Source organism: Oncorhynchus nerka, linkage group LG8 (assembly GCF_034236695.1).
Source record: "Oncorhynchus nerka isolate Pitt River linkage group LG8, Oner_Uvic_2.0, whole genome shotgun sequence".
Classification (NCBI taxonomy): domain Eukaryota; kingdom Metazoa; phylum Chordata; class Actinopteri; order Salmoniformes; family Salmonidae; genus Oncorhynchus; species Oncorhynchus nerka.
Genome location: NC_088403.1, coordinates 55,602,882 through 55,625,339, shown reverse-complemented (window position 1 = coordinate 55,625,339; position 22,458 = coordinate 55,602,882). Strand labels below are relative to the sequence as shown.

The 22,458-nt window shown below is 47.7% G+C and overlaps 1 protein-coding gene across 1 annotated transcript; it reads right to left on the bottom strand.

Moving 5' to 3' along the window:
- Positions 1 to 6,808: 6,808 nt before the first annotated feature.
- LOC115133619 (zinc finger and BTB domain-containing protein 38-like) lies at positions 6,809 to 21,933 on the bottom strand. Its single transcript, XM_029667042.2, has 2 exons — positions 21,516 to 21,933; positions 6,809 to 16,291 (listed from the first exon to the last, which is right to left on the bottom strand). The coding sequence occupies exon 2, from the start codon at positions 16,273 to 16,275 to the stop codon at positions 10,546 to 10,548; it is 5,730 nt and encodes a 1,909-aa protein (XP_029522902.1). The 5' UTR covers positions 16,276 to 16,291; positions 21,516 to 21,933; the 3' UTR covers positions 6,809 to 10,545.
- Positions 21,934 to 22,458: the final 525 nt, after the last annotated feature.

Below are 22,458 nucleotides of genomic sequence, written 5' to 3'. Positions count from 1 at the left end.
GCTAACTGTATTACTTGGTGGTGTAGTACAACAACAGTAACAGCTAACTGTATTACTTGGTGGTGTAGTACAACAACAGTAACAGCTAACTGTATTACTTGGTGGTGTAGTACAACAACAGTAACAGCTAACTGTATTACTTGGTGGTGTAGTACAACAGTAACAGCTAACTGTATTAGTTGGTGGTGTGGTACAACAGTAACAGCTAACTGTATTACTTGGTGGTGTAGTACAACAATAACAGCTAACTGTATTGCTTGGTGGTGTAGTACAACAGTAACAGCTAACTGTATTGCTTGGTGGTGTAGTACAACAGTAACAGCTAACTGTATTGCTTGGTGGTGTAGTACAACAGTAACAGCTAACTGTATTGCTTGGTGGTGTAGTACAACAACAGTAACAGCTAACTGTATTACTTGGTGGTGTAGTACAACAGTAACAGCTAACTGTATTACTTGGTGGTGTAGTACAACAACAGTAACAGCTAACTGTATTACTTGGTGGTGTAGTACAACAGTAACAGCTAACTGTATTACTTGGTGGTGTAGTACAACAACAGTAACAGCTAACTGTATTGCTTGGTGGTGTAGTACAACAGTAACAGCTAACTGTATTGCTTGGTGGTGTAGTACAACAACAGTAACATCTAACTGTATTACTTGGTGGTGTAGTACACCAGTAACAGCTAACTGTATTACTTGGTGGTGTAGTACAACAGTAACAGCTAACTGTATTGCTTGGTGGTGTAGTACAACAGTAACAGCTAACTGTATTGCTTGGTGGTGTAGTACAACAGTAACAGCTAACTGTATTGCTTGGTGGTGTAGTACAACAGTAACAGCTAACTGTATTACTTGGTGGTGTGGTACAACAGTAACAGCTAACTGTATTACTTGGTGGTGTAGTACACCAGTAACAGCTAACTGTATTACTTGGTGGTGTAGTACAACAGTAACAGCTAACTGTATTGCTTGGTGGTGTAGTACAACAGTAACAGCTAACTGTATTGCTTGGTGGTGTAGTACAACAGTAACAGCTAACTGTATTGCTTGGTGGTGTAGTACAACAGTAACAGCTAACTGTATTACTTGGTGGTGTGGTACAACAGTAACAGCTAACTGTATTACTTGGTGGTGTAGTACAACAGTAACAGCTAACTGTATTACTTGGTGGTGTAGTACAACAGTAACAGCTAACTGTATTACTTGGTGGTGTAGTACAACAACAGTAACAGCTAACTGTATTACTTGGTGGTGTAGTACAACAGTAACAGCTAACTGTATTACTTGGTGGTGTAGTACACAACAGTAACAGCTAACTGTATTACTTGGTGGTGTAGTACAACAACAGTAACAGCTAACTGTATTACTTGGTGGTGTAGTACAACAACAGTAACAGCTAACTGTATTACTTGGTGGTGTAGTACAACAGTAACAGCTAACTGTATTACTTGGTGGTGTAGTACAACAACAGTAACAGCTAACTGTATTACTTGGTGGTGTAGTACAACAGTAACAGCTAACTGTATTGCTTGGTGGTGTAGTACAACAACAGTAACAGCTAACTGTATTACTTGGTGGTGTAGTACACCAGTAACAGCTAACTGTATTACTTGGTGGTGTAGTACAACAGTAACAGCTAACTGTATTGCTTGGTGGTGTAGTACAACAGTAACAGCTAACTGTATTGCTTGGTGGTGTAGTACAACAGTAACAGCTAACTGTATTGCTTGGTGGTGTAGTACAACAGTAACAGCTAACTGTATTGCTTGGTGGTGTAGTACAACAGTAACAGCTAACTGTATTGCTTGGTGGTGTAGTACAACAGTAACAGCTAACTGTATTGCTTGGTGGTGTAGTACAACAGTAACAGCTAACTGTATTGCTTGGTGGTGTAGTACAACAGTAACAGCTAACTGTATTGCTTGGTGGTGTAGTACAACAGTAACAGCTAACTGTATTGCTTGGTGGTGTAGTACAACAACAGTAACAGCTAACTGTATTACTTGGTGGTGTAGTACAACAGTAACAGCTAACTGTATTACTTGGTGGTGTAGTACAACAACAGTAACAGCTAACTGTATTACTTGGTGGTGTAGTACAACAGTAACAGCTAACTGTATTACTTGGTGGTGTAGTACAACAACAGTAACAGCTAACTGTATTGCTTGGTGGTGTAGTACAACAGTAACAGCTAACTGTATTGCTTGGTGGTGTAGTACAACAACAGTAACAGCTAACTGTATTACTTGGTGGTGTAGTACACCAGTAACAGCTAACTGTATTACTTGGTGGTGTAGTACAACAGTAACAGCTAACTGTATTGCTTGGTGGTGTAGTACAACAGTAACAGCTAACTGTATTGCTTGGTGGTGTAGTACAACAGTAACAGCTAACTGTATTGCTTGGTGGTGTAGTACAACAGTAACAGCTAACTGTATTGCTTGGTGGTGTAGTACAACAGTAACAGCTAACTGTATTGCTTGGTGGTGTAGTACAACAGTAACAGCTAACTGTATTACTTGGTGGTGTGGTACAACAGTAACAGCTAACTGTATTACTTGGTGGTGTAGTACAACAGTAACAGCTAACTGTATTACTTGGTGGTGTAGTACAACAGTAACAGCTAACTGTATTGCTTGGTGGTGTAGTACAACAACAGTAACAGCTAACTGTATTACTTGGTGGTGTAGTACACCAGTAACAGCTAACTGTATTACTTGGTGGTGTAGTACAACATGAACAGCTAACTGTATTGCTTGGTGGTGTAGTACAACAGTAACAGCTAACTGTATTGCTTGGTGGTGTAGTACAACAGTAACAGCTAACTGTATTGCTTGGTGGTGTAGTACAACAGTAACAGCTAACTGTATTGCTTGGTGGTGTAGTACAACAGTAACAGCTAACTGTATTGCTTGGTGGTGTAGTACAACAGTAACAGCTAACTGTATTACTTGGTGGTGTAGTACAACAGTAACAGCTAACTGTATTACTTGGTGGTGTAGTACAACAGTAACAGCTAACTGTATTACTTGGTGGTGTAGTACAACAACAGTAACAGCTAACTGTATTACTTGGTGGTGTAGTACAACAGTAACAGCTAACTGTATTACTTGGTGGTGTAGTACAACAACAGTAACAGCTAACTGTATTACTTGGTGGTGTAGTACAACAACAGTAACAGCTAACTGTATTACTTGGTGGTGTAGTACAACAACAGTAACAGCTAACTGTATTACTTGGTGGTGTAGTACAACAGTAACAGCTAACTGTATTACTTGGTGGTGTGGTACAACAGTAACAGCTAACTGTATTACTTGGTGGTGTAGTACAACAATAACAGCTAACTGTATTGCTTGGTGGTGTAGTACAACAGTAACAGCTAACTGTATTGCTTGGTGGTGTAGTACAACAGTAACAGCTAACTGTATTGCTTGGTGGTGTAGTACAACAGTAACAGCTAACTGTATTGCTTGGTGGTGTAGTACAACAACAGTAACAGCTAACTGTATTACTTGGTGGTGTAGTACAACAGTAACAGCTAACTGTATTACTTGGTGGTGTAGTACAACAACAGTAACAGCTAACTGTATTACTTGGTGGTGTAGTACAACAGTAACAGCTAACTGTATTACTTGGTGGTGTAGTACAACAACAGTAACAGCTAACTGTATTGCTTGGTGGTGTAGTACAACAGTAACAGCTAACTGTATTGCTTGGTGGTGTAGTACAACAACAGTAACATCTAACTGTATTACTTGGTGGTGTAGTACACCAGTAACAGCTAACTGTATTACTTGGTGGTGTAGTACAACAGTAACAGCTAACTGTATTGCTTGGTGGTGTAGTACAACAGTAACAGCTAACTGTATTGCTTGGTGGTGTAGTACAACAGTAACAGCTAACTGTATTGCTTGGTGGTGTAGTACAACAGTAACAGCTAACTGTATTACTTGGTGGTGTGGTACAACAGTAACAGCTAACTGTATTACTTGGTGGTGTAGTACACCAGTAACAGCTAACTGTATTACTTGGTGGTGTAGTACAACAGTAACAGCTAACTGTATTGCTTGGTGGTGTAGTACAACAGTAACAGCTAACTGTATTGCTTGGTGGTGTAGTACAACAGTAACAGCTAACTGTATTGCTTGGTGGTGTAGTACAACAGTAACAGCTAACTGTATTACTTGGTGGTGTGGTACAACAGTAACAGCTAACTGTATTACTTGGTGGTGTAGTACAACAGTAACAGCTAACTGTATTACTTGGTGGTGTAGTACAACAGTAACAGCTAACTGTATTACTTGGTGGTGTAGTACAACAACAGTAACAGCTAACTGTATTACTTGGTGGTGTAGTACAACAGTAACAGCTAACTGTATTACTTGGTGGTGTAGTACAACAACAGTAACAGCTAACTGTATTACTTGGTGGTGTAGTACAACAACAGTAACAGCTAACTGTATTACTTGGTGGTGTAGTACAACAACAGTAACAGCTAACTGTATTACTTGGTGGTGTAGTACAACAGTAACAGCTAACTGTATTACTTGGTGGTGTGGTACAACAGTAACAGCTAACTGTATTACTTGGTGGTGTAGTACAACAGTAACAGCTAACTGTATTACTTGGTGGTGTAGTACAACAGTAACAGCTAACGGTATTACTTGGTGGTGTAGTACAACAACAGTAACAGCTAACTGTATTATTTGGTGGTGTAGTACAACAGTAACAGCTAACTGTATTACTTGGTGGTGTAGTACAACAACAGTAACAGCTAACTGTATTACTTGGTGGTGTAGTACAACAGTAACAGCTAACTGTATTACTTGGTGGTGTAGTACAACAACAGTAACAGCTAACTGTATTGCTTGGTGGTGTAGTACAACAGTAACAGCTAACTGTATTGCTTGGTGGTGTAGTACAACAACAGTAACAGCTAACTGTATTACTTGGTGGTGTAGTACACCAGTAACAGCTAACTGTATTACTTGGTGGTGTAGTACAACAGTAACAGCTAACTGTATTGCTTGGTGGTGTAGTACAACAGTAACAGCTAACTGTATTGCTTGGTGGTGTAGTACAACAGTAACAGCTAACTGTATTGCTTGGTGGTGTAGTACAACAGTAACAGCTAACTGTATTGCTTGGTGGTGTAGTACAACAGTAACAGCTAACTGTATTGCTTGGTGGTGTAGTACAACAGTAACAGCTAACTGTATTGCTTGGTGGTGTAGTACAACAACAGTAACAGCTAACTGTATTACTTGGTGGTGTAGTACAACAGTAACAGCTAACTGTATTACTTGGTGGTGTAGTACAACAACAGTAACAGCTAACTGTATTACTTGGTGGTGTAGTACAACAGTAACAGCTAACTGTATTACTTGGTGGTGTAGTACAACAACAGTAACAGCTAACTGTATTGCTTGGTGGTGTAGTACAACAGTAACAGCTAACTGTATTGCTTGGCGGTGTAGTACAACAACAGTAACAGCTAACTGTATTACTTGGTGGTGTAGTACACCAGTAACAGCTAACTGTATTACTTGGTGGTGTAGTACAACAGTAACAGCTAACTGTATTGCTTGGTGGTGTAGTACAACAGTAACAGCTAACTGTATTGCTTGGTGGTGTAGTACAACAGTAACAGCTAACTGTATTGCTTGGTGGTGTAGTACAACAGTAACAGCTAACTGTATTGCTTGGTGGTGTAGTACAACAGTAACAGCTAACTGTATTGCTTGGTGGTGTAGTACAACAGTAACAGCTAACTGTATTACTTGGTGGTGTGGTACAACAGTAACAGCTAACTGTATTACTTGGTGGTGTAGTACAACAGTAACAGCTAACTGTATTACTTGGTGGTGTAGTACAACAGTAACAGCTAACTGTATTGCTTGGTGGTGTAGTACAACAACAGTAACAGCTAACTGTATTACTTGGTGGTGTAGTACACCAGTAACAGCTAACTGTATTACTTGGTGGTGTAGTACAACAGTAACAGCTAACTGTATTGCTTGGTGGTGTAGTACAACAGTAACAGCTAACTGTATTGCTTGGTGGTGTAGTACAACAGTAACAGCTAACTGTATTGCTTGGTGGTGTAGTACAACAGTAACAGCTAACTGTATTGCTTGGTGGTGTAGTACAACAGTAACAGCTAACTGTATTGCTTGGTGGTGTAGTACAACAGTAACAGCTAACTGTATTGCTTGGTGGTGTAGTACAACAGTAACAGCTAACTGTATTGCTTGGTGGTGTAGTACAACAGTAACAGCTAACTGTATTGCTTGGTGGTGTAGTACAACAGTAACAGCTAACTGTATTACTTGGTGGTGTGGTACAACAGTAACAGCTAACTGTATTACTTGGTGGTGTAGTACAACAGTAACAGCTAACTGTATTACTTGGTGGTGTAGTACAACAGTAACAGCTAACTGTATTGCTTGGTGGTGTAGTACAACAGTAACAGCTAATTGTATTACTTGGTGGTGTAGTACAACAACAGTAACAGCTAACTGTATTACTTGGTGGTGTGGTACAACAGTAACAGCTAACTGTATTACTTGGTGGTGTAGTACAACAGTAACAGCTAACTGTATTACTTGGTGGTGTAGTACAACACCAGCTATTGTTATGCTATTGTTATTGTTATGTACTTTGAATTTGCTTCAACAAACACAGTACCAACCACCACTTCACCTTGTGGAGAACAAAGAATGTTGAGGAACACGTTATACAGTGATTAAAATAATAGGGCAAATCGTTTTTTATCTCAGTGCAGATGTTCAAATCAGACATGAGACTTTCTTTCTGTTGGGTCATCAGGTTAATACTTTATTTGTTTGATTGTAGCGAAGAGGAGAGAGGAGAACAAGAGGAACGAGTTAAAGAAACAAGGAAGTAAACAAACAAGAGACTTTGGGAAAGCTGTGGCTACAAGCCTTTGTATCAAATCCAGAGACAACGTTATCAGGCAACAGTAAAACATTTGATATATTTGAAGAAGAAAGAAAACGGTAACGTATTTGTGGACTCTAAAAACTATGGCACAGTATTTACCTAAACATACACAATACCAAACTGTTTAGCCACACCCCTAGAACTATGACCAGCTTCATAGCACTCTAAACCACATGGTTTTTCTTCAAGTTATTTGCCATTTTGATCAATTCAGCCATATACCATTTACATTTCTTATGCCATAAAAAGGCACCTTGTCTGAAATCTGGAAGATCCTCACCATCTGAATACAGCTACGTTTCAATATATCAAAGCGGAGGCACAATTCATTTGAACTTACTGAACATACTGTAAATGTGTATATCATCACCAGAATTCACTCTTTATGTCTATTTGCAGGCGTTTGGTCAATGATTGATTGCCATAATGGCAAAACTATGGCATAAGAAATGTTTTTTACAAAACACAAATATGTCCATATAGTGAAATGGCCTTTGATAGGTATAGTATGGAGAGAGTCTTTACAGCTGGGTAGGGAGGGGAGGAGGGGGGGGCTCTGGAACAAAACCACTGAAAAAGGCAACAACAAAAATACAGGAGGTCCCTATTCCCCGAGGGATATGCTGCATAGAAGCAGATTTGTTTTGGTTTTCCTTTTTCACAGACACACACATACACACACACACAGATACGCACACACACACACACGATACGCACAAAAGGCTTGTAACCACACCCAAGTGGAGGCTTGTAACCACACCCAAGTGGAGGCTTGTAACCACACCCAAGTGGAGGCTTGTAACCACACCCAAGTGGAGGCCGCAAGCCCCTGCGGTTGGTCACGCTGTGTTTTCGTCCTCCTGCCCGAAACGAACAGCGCAGCGGTGGCATCATACACACATACCCATTACACACTTCAAAGAGGTGGTGTAAAGTGTGTGTTTGTTTGGGGAGGAAGGGGGATAATTGGACAGCTCCCATACTGATTCTGAGAAATAAACGTGGCAGCTGCTCTTTTTGAGGGGGTTATACTCCGGAACAAATACAACCGAGACAAAACCGAGATTGAGAGCTGAGATAATGGGGAAAAGGACAGGATGTGGAAGGAAAAAGAAAGAAAGTGAGTGATTTTGGATACCTAGGAGGATATAAACTGTTAGGAAGCGAGTGTTGCTCATGCTTTAGTGGATACAGAACCCAAGTTTCTTGACGTTCCTAGGACTGTACAGTATATATGCATACCAGACTTCATAACGACTCTTTACACATGTTATTTTTCAAGTCAGAAAAACTGAAATCCATCTACCTTTAATGCATTTTGTACTTCAATAACCTCTTGACTAAAATTACATTCATATTTATAAGTGTACTCAAACCCCCTTTTGCTGAATCCACTTTTGTCTCGCTAGCTAAAAGGGGTAGAAAAAGTTAAACAAATCCAAAAATGTAGTGTAACACATAAATCACACAGAGAAAGACTCAGAACAGGAAAAAGTCCCACAGGATTCTGGGAAACTCAAAGCGGCACAGTGGATGCTGCTAAGCCCGGCCCTTCAACACCAGCTCTGTGGGAGACGATTACGTCACCTCTCGCTTCTCTACCCCAGAGCGCAGAAGGAGGGAGGGAGGAGAGGAGCTATTGGAACACAAAAAGCTGTCTGAGACAAGCAGACCTCAGTGTGGCGTGATCTTACTGCGTGTTCCGACTCCATTCGCCTTGTCCTTTTCTATCTCCTTTCAGTGGAGGGGGAGGGGTCTTTTTTGATTCGACATCAAGATGTAGGAAGCTCCGTTGAGGGTACTGGCCTAGGTGCGCCCTGGCCTCTGTGTTTCTCTTTTAATCTCTCTCTTAGGATCACAGAAATTGCCCTGCCCTGATTCCATCTCTATGTATTTCCTTGTACACTCCCTCTCTTCAACACGGCCTAGCAAATGGAGTGGGTCTTTGGTGGACACCAGGGGGCATCAGGGGGAGGGAAAAGGCCACAAGAATAAAAAGGTTGACTGATTCTTGTTTTATTATTTTCAATCCTTGGAAGAAATGAGATGAGTACAAGGACAACTGGAAGTGTATGGTCTACACTAGCCTATGATTGTCACCCAGTGGCCAGCTACAGTACATGTGCATAACAGCTACAAGTGTCAAGTCTTCCCCCCCCTTTTCTAGGAATGTTTTCCAGTTGTTATGCACAAGGTAAAAACTAACATGAACCTCGAAGCAGACCTGGGTCATCTGGCCACTCTATGGTCTTAGGTTAGTGACCTGGACTGAAAGTCATCTGGCCACTATGGTCTTAGGTTAGTGACCTGGACTGAAAGTCATCTGGCCACTATGGTCTTAGGTTAGTGACCTGGACTGAAAGTCATCTGGCCACTCTATGGTCTTAGGTTAGTGACCTGGACTGAAAGTCATCTGGCCACTATGGTCTTAGGTTAGTGACCTGGACTGAAAGTCATCTGGCCACTATGGTCTTAGGTTAGTGACCTGGACTGAAAGTCATCTGGCCACTATGGTCTTAGGTTAGTGACCTGGACTGAAAGTCATCTGGCCACTATGGTCTTAGGTTAGTGACCTGGACTGAAAGTCATCTGGCCACTATGGTCTTAGGTTAGTGACCCGGACTGAAAGTCATCTGGCCACTATGGTCTTAGGTTAGTGACTCGGACTGAAAGTCATCTGGCCACTATGGTTACTGGAGGTAACATAAGCTCACAAGATCGGTAATTGACAGATTCTACTCCAGGCAAAAGGTTTGCTAGAGTTGCTGCTTTGTGAACGGGAAATAGAGGAATTCCTTCTAATGCTTCTATGCACTGACCTATAATGCCTAGTCCATCTAGTGTTAGAATGTTGCTAACACCTCAGAACCCCATGGAACGATCAGCACTCAGATGGCAGCCATACAGCCACTCACACACATCCACGCCAAACAAGCAGAATCCCACCTCAGCGTTCACAAACAGAATTCCTACATACTGTGCATGTTACCTGTTCATATAAAGCTCTCACAGACACTTGGAGCATAAGTTTACTAAAGCAATCACACACTCACACAGTGTAATTTAATGCTCCGACTCCCACCGTGTCGAATCATGTCCATTTTGGCTGATCCCTTCTGTCCCTAAAACAAGGCCTCCCCTGTATTTATTATGCGGTCAACAGAATGGGAAGCGGACCGAAACAAATGATTCGCAAAACACACCCTGTTAGCTGTTGTTATTCTTATATTATAGATATTGTCGTAACAAGTTTGAGAGGACAATTAATCAAGCTCTAGAACTATTACTACTGAAAGACGTGAGAACAGAAACCAGAGGTGAATGGGGCGAGCCAGAGGAAAGGAGAGGGGAATGATGGATCTGTCTTTTTTCTCTCCTCCTCTTACTTCACTCCCCCACTTCCCATCATCCCTCCTCCTGATTCAACGCTTTGGCTCTGATCGCTACTTTACAAAAGAGAGGCAGGGGACTGTGCAAGTGTACACACTACAAAGGAGCCGATGGCACCCTTCCTTCTCCACTACAGGGACCGGTCGTCCGCTTTGAAATATTCCTCAGATGTCATTTCTATATACACCTTCTACAACTTTCCGTTGCTGTTGTCCCGCTGTTTCTTGCTGCTGCCGCCGCTGCTGTTGTAGAGGCTGGGGTTCCCCACTAGGTGGTGTGGCGCCATGCCAGCGTAGGGACCAGCTGCAGCAGCGTAGTTGAAGAGTGCAGGGAGGAAGGGCAACGGCTCCACCTTCTCCCCCCCGGGGGCCATCATGTTCAGAGCCATAGGCAGGGTGGCCAGGTTGTAGGGGTAGGCCAGCAGCTGCGGCCCGTAAAGCAGGTGGTAGGGGTCGGGGTAGAACGGCAGTTTGGCAAGATCCCCAGTAGGCACCATCTTCCCCAGCGGCCCGAATGAGAGAGGCCCCGTCGGGTAGGACATGAGCAGGTTGTCCTCCTGCTTCTTGCCAGAGCGGTAGCCACTCTGGACGATGAGGGGCAGCGGGTAGTCCTGCATGGGGTATCCCCTGGCAGTGACCTCCCCTCTGTGAGGGTCTCTCGATGGCGCTGGGGAGTGGTCCAGGGGCTCTTCCTCGGACGGTGGGGGGTCCCGGGGGAGCAGCAGGGCATGGGCAGAAGGGCGGTCGCTGCCACTGACCGACCCAGGGGGCAACTGAAACCTCTCGAGACCCTGTGTGCCACGCAGGGAATGGGCAACCTGTTGATTGGCCTGCATCAGCAGGTCCATAGCAGTGGGGAAGCGTCGGGGAAACTTGGAGGGCCGCCTCTGCAAGGGTGGGCTGTTAATAGCAGTTTGAATTGGTGTGTGTATCGGGGACGGTGCGGGACTAATCGGCTCCTCTTTAGGTACCAGGAGGGTCCCCTCCATGTCTCTGGGCTGCTCCTGTAGTGATGCTCCCCTTGACTGCTGAGCCCTCTCCATCTCCCTTTCTCTCTGCCTCTCCCTTCCCAGCTCTCTGTCCATCTCCCTCTCCCTCTGCTTCCTCCTTCCCAGCTCTCTGTCCATCTCCCTCTCCCTCTGCTTCCTCCTTTCTAGCTCTCTGTCCATATCCCTTTCCCTCTGCCTCCCCCTTTCCAACTCTCTCTCCATATCCTGTTCCCTTTCCAGCTCTCTCTTCATCTCCCTCTCCCATTCTCTCTGCCTTTCCCTCTCCACCTCCCTCTCCCTGGCTAGAATCGAGGACATGGTCAGGTCTTGTGCTTGGTTGGGACTGGGGCTCCTGGACAAGGGTGGGACCCTGAGATCTTGGGCCACTGGTGAGTTCTTAAAACCAGCATGATGGAGGAGGCCCATCCCACATCCCTCCCTCTGTCCTTTTCCCACAATATCACCCTCCAGCTTCACACCACAGACCCCTTGGAGGGGCACTGTTGTCATGGCAACGGACAGAGGAGCAGCAGTATGGCTGATTCTCATCTGCAAGGTCGGGGCCATATTTGGAGAAGTGACAGGTGCAGGGCTGGTCCTCCTGTGGTTCTGCCCCTCCAGACTCCTCTTCCTGGGGGTCCGGTAGTCCAGACATTCAGCTCCGCTGCTCATGACCAGTACACCCTGGAGGGCCGAGGAGCAGCAGAGGGAGGGAGATGGTGTCGGCTGGTCGGCTGTGGGGATCTCTGGAGGGGGCTGAATAATCTGAGGACTGGGCTCTCTGTCAGGAATGGGAGTTGTGAGTTCATTAAGTTCTTTGAGTTCAGGGCCGCTGCACAGTGTTGGAGTTTGGTGCTCTGCTTTCACCTCGCTAGGCTGGCTCGCGCACTGCAGCGGCCCTATGGCCTCGCTACTATGCTGTGTCTCTGGGATAGGGTAGCTGATAACGGGGACAGAGTGAACAATGGGAACATGGTCACTCGTGGTGTCTAGGTCTTTGCTAACAGTGCTAACTGTTGTCTCTGCTGCTGCTGCTGTTTTTGACTCTGTTTGCGTCTCCTCCTTTTCTCTCTCCGGGGAGCTGCTTAACTCGTGGCGCCTCACGTGGCGGTTTAGCGCTGAGGATGTCTTGCACACCTTATGGCACTGCGGACAGGTGTGTCTCGCCAATGACCTCCTGCTTAGGCAACTTGGACTTCCCTTCCCTAGTATAACCCTCTCTCTCGCCCTGTCTACCTCTGTTAACTCCGTCTCTGTCTCCATGCCCTCATCTCGAGACTGACACCCCGCTCGGGATGGCACAGACGAGGGGTTGGGGGCTTTGGGGTGCTGGGCTCTCTGGTGGTCCTCTAGTTGGTCCCTGGAAGGGAAGGGGGCCCTACAGAGGAGGCACACAAACTCCAGCAGGTGGCTAAGCTCGTGTTTATCCCGCTTCCTGGAACTGGAGAACCAGCGACCACACGTATCACACTCCGACGCACTTCCATCGGACCAGAGCCGGCGTTTTTTGTCCATAGGGGGGACTGAGGTAGACAATGGGGGCTGGGGAGAGACCAGGGGAGGATCAGTGAGCTTAAGGTGGGCTTCCCCGGTTTCTTCCTCCCCCTCTTTGTCCTTCTCTTTTGAAGGTATAGAGGAAGTACTGAACGATTCAGGTGCCTCTCCCTCCTCCTGCACCATGTGATCTTTCACCTCCCTCACTTCCTGCTCCACCTCATCCATCTTTCCATCCTCCTTCTCTTGGTCTTCCTTATTCACATGGTCCATGAGTCTCTCTGCCCTCCTCATTAGCCGGAGGGAGCGTTTGTAGTGGAGTTTGCGTTGCCAGTTCTTTGTTTTGTGGGCATGAGGGGCCTTCCTCTTGGGCTTGTATGAGTAGTAGGGCCTCCAGAGGTTGTCCTCATCATCCTCACTCTGCCCCTGCTTGCGCACCTCCTGGCGGAAGTAGTATTCTCTGACCTTGCCCGTGGCTTTTGGGCTTTTCTTCCGGCTGTCCCCCTCTCCATTTTCTCTCTCCCCATCTCCTCCTCTCTCCCCCTCAGCTTCGACACTAGAGATGCGATGGGAGCGGTGTTTGTGGTGGTGGTGGTGGGAGTGGCGAGGTTCCTTGGAGTCATGTGGGGAGGAGTCCATCCTTTTGGCTCTGGAAGGAGGGGGGCTCCTGTCCCTCTTGAGGTCCGTCTCGGAGATGCTGCGTTTGACCATGGCCTCCTCGCCTATCCGCACCGTGATCTGGCACAGCGGCCCGGCCCCTTTGCCCTCTGACCCTGTGGACAACTGTTTGGCTGAGGAGCTGTCACTCTTGCTGTGCCCTTTGCGGGACTTATGATGGGACCTACCTGTTTCTGACCTCCTCTCCCCCTCCTCTGTGGCATCTGAACTATCCACTAATTTAGCTCTCTTCCTATGGCTCTCCGTACTTTCCCTGTGAATTTTAACAGGCTTTGCACTGACCTTGGGGAGTGTCTGGCTGTTGCTAGCTTCAGGGGAGGGACTGCTCAGGGGGCCTTTCCCGGCCCCAGAGGTGACCTGGTTGCTATGGACAATGACGGATGGCGCCGCTGTGCCATGCACTATGACGGAGGGCTTGGAGTGGCCGTATGTGATGACAGAAGACAAACCCAACTCTGGGCTACCGCTGACCTTTGGAGTTTTGACTTTGTTACGAACGGATGCCTTGGAGCTGCTGCCACAGCTATCTACCTGCTCTGACTCTGTCTCTCTGTCAGCTACTCTCCCTAAGGCCATACCTGTTAGGGAGGGGGGTAGTGTAGGGATCTCTCCCTGCTCTAGGCCCACTGAGAGGGGGAAGCCAGCAGGGAACTCGTCAGGGTCAGGCTTCACACCCTTGGGTAGAGAGCAACTGATGAGGCTGTGAAGGTCCAGGGAGCCGGGCAGGCTGCAGTCCAGGGGCTGAGGCAAGGGGACGGCAGAGGGGTCAGACGAGGGCAGCAGCAGGCTGTTGGCCAGGGAGTCACTGTAGGTCTTGTAGGGTCTCTTCTGGGAACGCATAGGAAGCAGGCGGTAGAACTTGAGGGCGTTGACCTTCTGCTTGTAACCGCCGTTGACTGTCTTTTCGCTGGAGATGAGGCCCGGGCTGATGCCGTGGAAAGCCTTCTGGTGGGTCTTCAGGTTGTAGTACGTGGCGAAGGCCTCCCAGCAGAAGATGCACTGGTAGCGTCGCTCGCCCGTGTGCCACACCTCGTGCTTGGTGCGGTACTCGGCCAGGGCGAACACCTTGTCACAGAAGTGGCAGGGATACTTGCGGCGCCACGAGTGCACGTTGGAGTGACGCTTGAGGCTGGACAGGGTCATGTAGGAGCGCTCGCACACCGAGCAGAAGTAGATGACATGGCCGTCCACCACCTTGACGAAGTGGTCCTCGTCCCCCACCAGCTCTGACACGTCGCCTTCATGCCGAACCAGGAGACCTCGCCCTTTTTTCCCTTTCCCAGGCTTCATATCCTCTTCACTTGCCCCCACAATCTGTCCTCCCTCCACCCTAACCTCCCCTTCCTCCAGGGGCTCCTCTTTGGCCAGGATGGGGAGAAGGGAGATGCTAGATGGGAGGGCCGGGTTCAGAGCATGCGTGCAGGAGGCCTCGTGGGACTGCAGTCTCTTGTTGTGGATGAAGGCTTTGCCACAGTGCTGGCAGCTGAGGGCCCGGCCGCCACGGTGCAGCCGCATGTGGGCCGTGAGAGACAAGGCGGAGCTGAAGAGGCGGTGGCACACCCCACATATCAGCTCCGGCTCGGGGCCATCTGGGGGGGTGGAGGAGGAGTGAGGAGGAAGAGTGAAAGATTCAGAGGGGTGAGGAAGAGGAGGAGAAAGGTGGAGGTTGGGTGGACGTAGGTTTGTTCCAACTTGGGGGCTGCCCACCCTCCCTCCTTTTTTCCCTGTTTTCTCCTTTCTGTCTGTGCCCCGCCCCCCCTGGCCCCGATAGGCCACGGTGCTCAGGTTGAACAGGATCTGTGCAGTCTTTGAGGGTGAGGCCGTGCCATTGGTCAGTCTGTGACCCTCCCCTGGGTAACCACCTAAAGGCCCATTGGAAGACCTGGGGGGGAACCTGTGGAACTGGGAGTCCAGACCAGCTTTAAAAAGAGGTGGGGGGGATTTGATGTCGTTTTTGACCAGTGCGGTAAGATCCATAGGAGAGGAAGAGGAGGAAGGGGAAGAGGAGGCGGAGGAAGAGGACGGGGAGCTGTCCCGCTGGGGGGGGTTAAAGGGCCGCCGTTTGTCTGTGGTGGTGGCATCCAGTTTCCACGCTGACACCTCGTTGGACGCCTTGGAGGCTGAGGAGGAGTGTCGGCGGCGGGGGTAGGATGTGGCTGAGGAGGGGCGGTGGTTGTGAACGGTGAGGGCGGCGGGCAGGGCGGCACTGAGGGGGAAGCTGAGGGTGATCTTAGCGTTCTCTGGGCCGTCTGCCTCATCATTCATCAGCCCCTCCATCATGGCCTCCCCTCCTCGGCACTGCCGGCTTTTACCCTTCATCTGCCCTGGTTCCGCCTCCTCTTCTTCCTCAACCAGATTGGTCAAGATGGGCACCCTAAGGCTGAGGCCCGCCTCCGACAGATGCCTGGTCCCCTTGGAGCCCTTGCGGGCAACACGGGAGGAGTAGATGAAGTCAAGCAGGTTGGACAGCACACAGGACTGGAGGTTAGGCAGGTCCAGCTCAGCCCCCTGGATGAGCCTGGAAGAGGGGGTAGACGGCGGGTGGTGGCTGCCTAATACAGGAGTCGTAGGCGGTGGGGAAGACGTCGACAGCAGCAGCTGGCGGAAGTACTGGCAGCAGGCGGCCAACTTGGCGTCGCTGGTGGCGATGAGGTTGACGTCACAGAAGAGGGTGGGCCCGGCGGGCAGGCGCTGCTCGTTCAGGCGTAGCAAGAAGAGGCCTGCGTGGAGGGGGTCCAACACCTCCAGCCAGGACACCATGACCAGCCCCCAAAACCTGCGAAACGACAAGAAGAGATGAGTGTTACAGCTAGAATGGATCCCTGCATGCGAGTTTTGTAAGTCGCTGTGGATAAGCACTACATTTGAATGTATTATACAAGAAAGAAAATACCGATTCCTATCCAAAAAAAGATTCCTTCATGATGCTAAGGAAACGATGCTAAGGAAACGATGCTAAGGAAACGATGCTAAGGAAATTATGCTAAGGAAATGCTTAAAGTTGCTTAAGAGCAACAAACGTCAGCTGATATTAAAATCCAAAAAGGAATGGCGAGAGCAGGGAAAGAGAGAAGAAGAAGGAATATGTGGTAATGCTGGTTTAGATTTCAGCACACAGAGACTGGAAAGAAATTCCAGGGATCCATCTTGGCTGTGTCACAACATTCACGTCACCTAATTGGAAGGCGTTCAGATTTAATCAAGATTTAATCAAGATTCCCTTGGAATAGAGTGTCGACTTGCATCCCATAGCCCTGTGGACTTAAAACAAATAGGTCCCGTTTAACAGACATGGTGAGGGGAAAAGGGGGGTGATTCTCATCACAGCCTGCTGGCCCATTCCTGGTAGTGGTCAGAATCTGCCGGCCATGACTCTAACCATTATTTGTGAAGGCAGAGGGAGAGAGAGAGGGAGGGAAGGAAAGTGGAAGCCAGGGAGGGAGGCAGGGTAGGGGAGGATAGTGGAGGAGGGGTGTTTTTCCGCCTGCTGCATCCGGTTCTGTCGCAGTTAAGCTCGAGAGGACGAGCAAAGATCGACGGGGCGCTTCCCATTTCCATTCTAATTCTAGCAGCGATTGCGGCAGATCCACTCGCCTGCTATCTATTCATACACGCCAGCTCGCCGATTCGCCTGCAATAGGCAATTTTATTGTAATTACTTATTTAGCACAGGCCGTTCTGTGGGGTCTGCAGATTGGGTTGATGGATGTTGAGGCCTTAATGATGCGACAAAAATAAAAATCCACAGTCATGCTTTTCTGCTTGTGTTTTCAAGCAGCAAGGCAGAAAGGCCTCTGTAAAATTCCACAGGCAGCCCTGAACAGGCAGAAACTAGGTCAGCACTGTTATTGCAGAGGGAAGAGGGAGAGAGAGAGAGAGGGAGAGAAAGGAAGAGAGAGGGCCAGGCTGGAAACAGGAACACACATACACACAGCACAGGCCGACGGAAAGGCAGATAGCGCACAGACAGACAGACACAAACACATCCCCATTTGGCAGAAATGCACGCAGTCATATATACAGGCACGGCAAGCACCCACAGCCACAAAAACAAACTACTGATGCCATGGGTGTAAAACTATAAGTAAAACAATGGGGAGAAGCAGGGGTGCAATCCGCAACAGACAGAGAGTCTGTAGAGGTGGAATGAACTGAATTACAGAACAGAATAAGAGGAGCTTTGAAGAAAGAGGATATAAAGGGGGAAAGGGACACGCCACCCATACACTCAAATGATACACAACGAAATACACAGTAAAGTCGCACAACTACGCTGCTAATCCCACTTGCTCTGTATTTCCCTGGATATACAGGCAAACACAGTGACTATTTTGGCAACCTACCTCTATAGCCCTATTCGCACAGAACTAGTATTACTATACAATGTCGGTTATGTAATGGTTACTCCAGCACAAAACGGACGGAATTCGTTTTCCCAAACTGCCCCTGTATTTTTTAATTTTTTTTTTTATTCATTCAAATGGACCGTTATGACAGAAGCCTGGAGGCTCTTCTTGTCGTAAAGATATTTCAAATGTCTAGGGATGGCCTAATGTTGACCTAATGACCTTCAGGTCAAAGACAATCCATATCAATGACAACCATGAACTAACCTACGCAGACATTTAACTACCTGACGGATTTGGCAATTTATCAATTCATTGACACAATATCGTCCACTTCATCTTTAAAAAAAAGAGAAGTACGGCACTAGGAAAGTTGATATGTGACAAAACAGTTCCTTCATCTGTAGGCTACGGGCATAGCACTTTGTTTTACGCATCAATTTGGTCCCGTGTTCTTCCCCAACCTGGGTACAGCACCTGCTTAACTCTTTTAATATCCCTCAAAACACGGGGATGACGATTCACACGGGACTATCAGAGGACCTGGGAGTTGAGCCAAAAAACTGGGTTTTTTCAGGGCTGGAATAATAACTACATGCCAAGTAAACATGACTGACATGGCAGATTCAGACGGGACTAAAATGACAAATGTGGTGGGTTGTGCTCATGCCCAGTAAACCATATCCTGTCCGCACACGGCTTAACTTCCTTCATACTGGACACAGAGACATAAAAGTTCATCTGACTCTGGGGAAGTAGATAAAAGGCCTCATTGCCAAAATCCTGAAGTCTCCCTTTAAAGGGAAATATGTGGATATGTTTACTGTGCAGTCTGCTCTGACAACACACTGTCACTTGGTATTAGTCCCGTGTGGCTCAGTTGGTAGCGCATTGAGCTTGCAAAACCAGAGCTGTGGGTTCGATTCCCATGAGGGACCAGTACGAAAAATGTCTGCACTCACTACAGCAAGTTGCTCCGGATAAGAGTGTCTGCTAAACGACAAACAAATGTCATTTAGACGCCAGCTCCTCGTAGGCGGACACACCGTGAGACGGCGTGAGGGCAAAAAAAATGTCACGATTTCATCTGGTGTTTACGCCGCAAATGGGAAAATGCGTCTGCCGCCCTCTCTCTCTTCATCTCGCTGTGACGCACACAACTGCCTCTCCACAAACAGGCCCTGAACGACGGTCTGGCCAAGCGTGACGGGGAGCTTTACACACACACAACACAATCACGCACCACACACAGTCACGCGCATGCATACACCCCCTCCCCCCTCACACGCAAGCAAGCATCTGACCCTCAGTGTGCCAAGGACCCAGCCTCGCCCCCCACAAAATACAGTGCCCTTCTGAAGCACAGTGTTCCGCACAAACAAACATGTCCGCTGAAGGATTGTACATCTATTTTCACCCACGGTGCTGAAAAGAGAAAAAAAACACACACAAAAAGAGAACAGCAAGTGCAAGTACGGTTTGTGTGGCACAAATGACGGACTAAGCTACATAGATGAACACAAGGCAGAATCACAACGTCAGCAAGAGGAAAAACATCAACGCTACACTCGGGTCACAGTGACCATGCCACTATTAAAAGTACCTAGAGTCCTAATCAGTTAGTATGCAATGGCTCTGATCCCATCTCCTTTATATGTACAGTCCAGCCATAGACTAGTGACTGCAAGAGCCTGGTGGGTGGGTTTCAGCCAGCACCCGGGAGGAAATGTGGGGGGCCGGATTGGAGTGTGTGGGGGGGGGGGGGGAGTTTACTCGTTCCGCACTGTGAGCGAGTGGAGTGGGATTGTGGAAATAGGAAGGTGTCGGTTGGGTTCTCCCCAGTGTGGCACGGCCAGCAAGGGGGGCACCAGTTGGGTCGTGAAAAGGGGGCTGTCGTTGGAGACAGAGAGAGGGAGAGACACTGAACTCTCCATAACCCCCCCGGCCCAGAAAACATGGAGGAGCCAGCCAGATGGGCAGAGGGAGGAGGAGGAGAAGAGCAGGGGAGGAAGGGATGATGGTATGGGTCGGGGAGTGGTGGGTGGAGAGAGGAGGGTTGGAAGGGTAGATAGTGTAACTTCAAACACATCTCTTCCTGGTCCAGATTTCATGGTTTCCTTGTCTTTCAGATCCTGCTCAGCGTGTCAACATGGCCCCCCCTCCCCCTCAGTGTAATCTGTGGTATCGCTACAATTTGGCATGCCACTCCACGCACCAGCGAGCCTGCTCCATGTTAAAACGCCACACTCCATGGTCCGTTAGCTCTCAACCCGGCACATAATTATCATCATTCTGACCCCTGTAATAGAGAATGGAAACAACACCCACTGACCTTTTTGGGGTAATTTTCCCCAAAACCATTTTAAATTTTGCACACAGTCCCTCTGAAGACACAGTGCAGGTCAGTTATGTTTGTGCAGCGTAAAACAATACAACTTTATTGTCCACAGTTACCGCGAACAACGGAAATGTGTCTTCTGCTCTCCTCATTTCTCAACCGTACGACTAGAGTGCATCACCCAGCAAAGGGACAAATCCTGACTTTATAGATGCATACATAACTCAAACCTCTGGTCAAATCATACTTCTGCGAAAGTCATTCATATCGACAAGAGATTTATGCGTAACATTGCACGCTGAAATCTCCATATCCGAACTGGACAACTGGAATGGCTTAAGTGGAAATTGTACACAAAAATCAACATTGCCAGGGTATTCAAATCTTCCATTGGATGCCATTGACATAATCTAGCCAGTATACAAACAACAAGTCAAACAGAAAACTGTTGGCTGGAAATTCATCAACTGCCACTGGCGCTAAGCAACGAGACTCCCTATAACTCCTGACCTCTGACCCCTAAAGCCCTGTGGCATTGTAGGTCATATTTCCCATACAGTGAAGGCAGAGGCTTGGTGGCCATGGTGACCAGGAATGTGGAAATATTTGGCAGAGGGACTGTTGTTTTGGAAAAAGAAAGCAGGGTTGGTTAGGGAAACAACAATGGGTCTGTGACGTTAAAATGCCCTCCAAGGCTTAGCAAGAACCTCCTTCCGCTTCCAAAATAACAACCTGGCACTAGAAGGATATTTTGATGACACACCAAAGAACAGACAGGAGAGGCGAGAATAATTTAACCTCGGCGCTAGATTCGCTATCAGGGACGTGTATGTGCAAGTTTTTCACCAACTCCTTGTGTCATTTTGGGAGTTAAGTCGGCTGACCAGTCACAGTGAGAAAAGGTTTCTCACACAGAGCCCATGTCATGCTCACGTCTACCGCCTTGCTCTGATACACATTAGCTAGACCCCCCAATCTGGAGTGTTTCATGCAGATGCGAAAGACGCAGAGATTTTTTAAGTTTCATCACAATCTCTGAACGAGTCATCGCTCCTGAAAAAGAACTGCGTGGTACGCCAGCGAGACCGAGGAGGAGGAGGGAGACAAGGCCTCTTATTGCCCCCCCCACACACACACACACACACACACACACACACACCAACCCTTACACACACTTAAAACAAATATTACATTTCTCCTGACATACAAAACAACCAGGCAATGGCGTGACTGAGAAAAACAAGCAGACGAAAAAGAGAGAGAAACATATCAGCCTCCCTTTCACTGCTAGGCAAGCACACAACAAGACAACGTACCTCGGAAAACCTCCTGCTGCATCTCTGCTGCGATGTGTTCTCCCTCCTCTCTCTCTTGCTCGCTCTATCCGCTCTCTCCCTCGGTCTGTGTGAGCGTGCGTCTGCGTGAGTGTGTGTGTGTGAGAGAGTGCAGGCAAGGAGAGACGGCGCACACACAGGCAGCAGTGTGTAAAGACAGAGGGCAGGAGCGACTCTCACACTCTGTCTCTCTCCGTCTCTCTCTCTCGCTCGCTCGCTCTCTCTCTCGCTCGCTCCCCCTCGCTCTCTCTCTCCCCCTCACTCTCTCTCTCTCACTTGCTCCACTCTCTCTCACTTGCTCCACTCTCTCTCACTTGCTCCACTCTCTCTCACTTGCTCCACTCTCTCTCACCTGATCCACTCTCTCTCACTTGCTCCACTCTCTTTCTCTCACTTCAGTTGTGCACATGATTGTCAGTATTTTTGCCTTTTTTTCCAGCAAGTGAATTCCCCCCCCACACCCCGAATCCAATCCTCTTTTTATTTGGAAGTGTTGTTCTCCAACCACACACACAGACACACTACTTTATATACACAAAGCCCGGCAAGATAGGGAGGGCGAGAGAGAGAGGGAGAGGGAGAGAGAGCAAGGCAGAGGACGCCATTTAAGCAGTTTGTTACGAGCACTGCCAGTCCCCAAAATGGCTGAAAACAAACAGGAGCAATGCCAACAACAAAAAAATCCTGGGCACTAGGAGAGAGAGAGAGAAAGGGGGAGGGGGGAGAAAGAGAGAGACTACAGACAATAGTTGGATGGCCGATGGAAGTGAAGTTGCCGGAAAGAGGGAAGCAGAGATCAAAGAGAGTTCGAGAGAGTGAGGGGGTGGGGGAGAGAGAGGGGGTGGGGAGAGAGAGGGAGAGAGAGAGAGACAGAGGGTGGGGGGGGAGAGAGGGGGGTGGGGAGAGAGAGGGAGAGAGAGAGAGA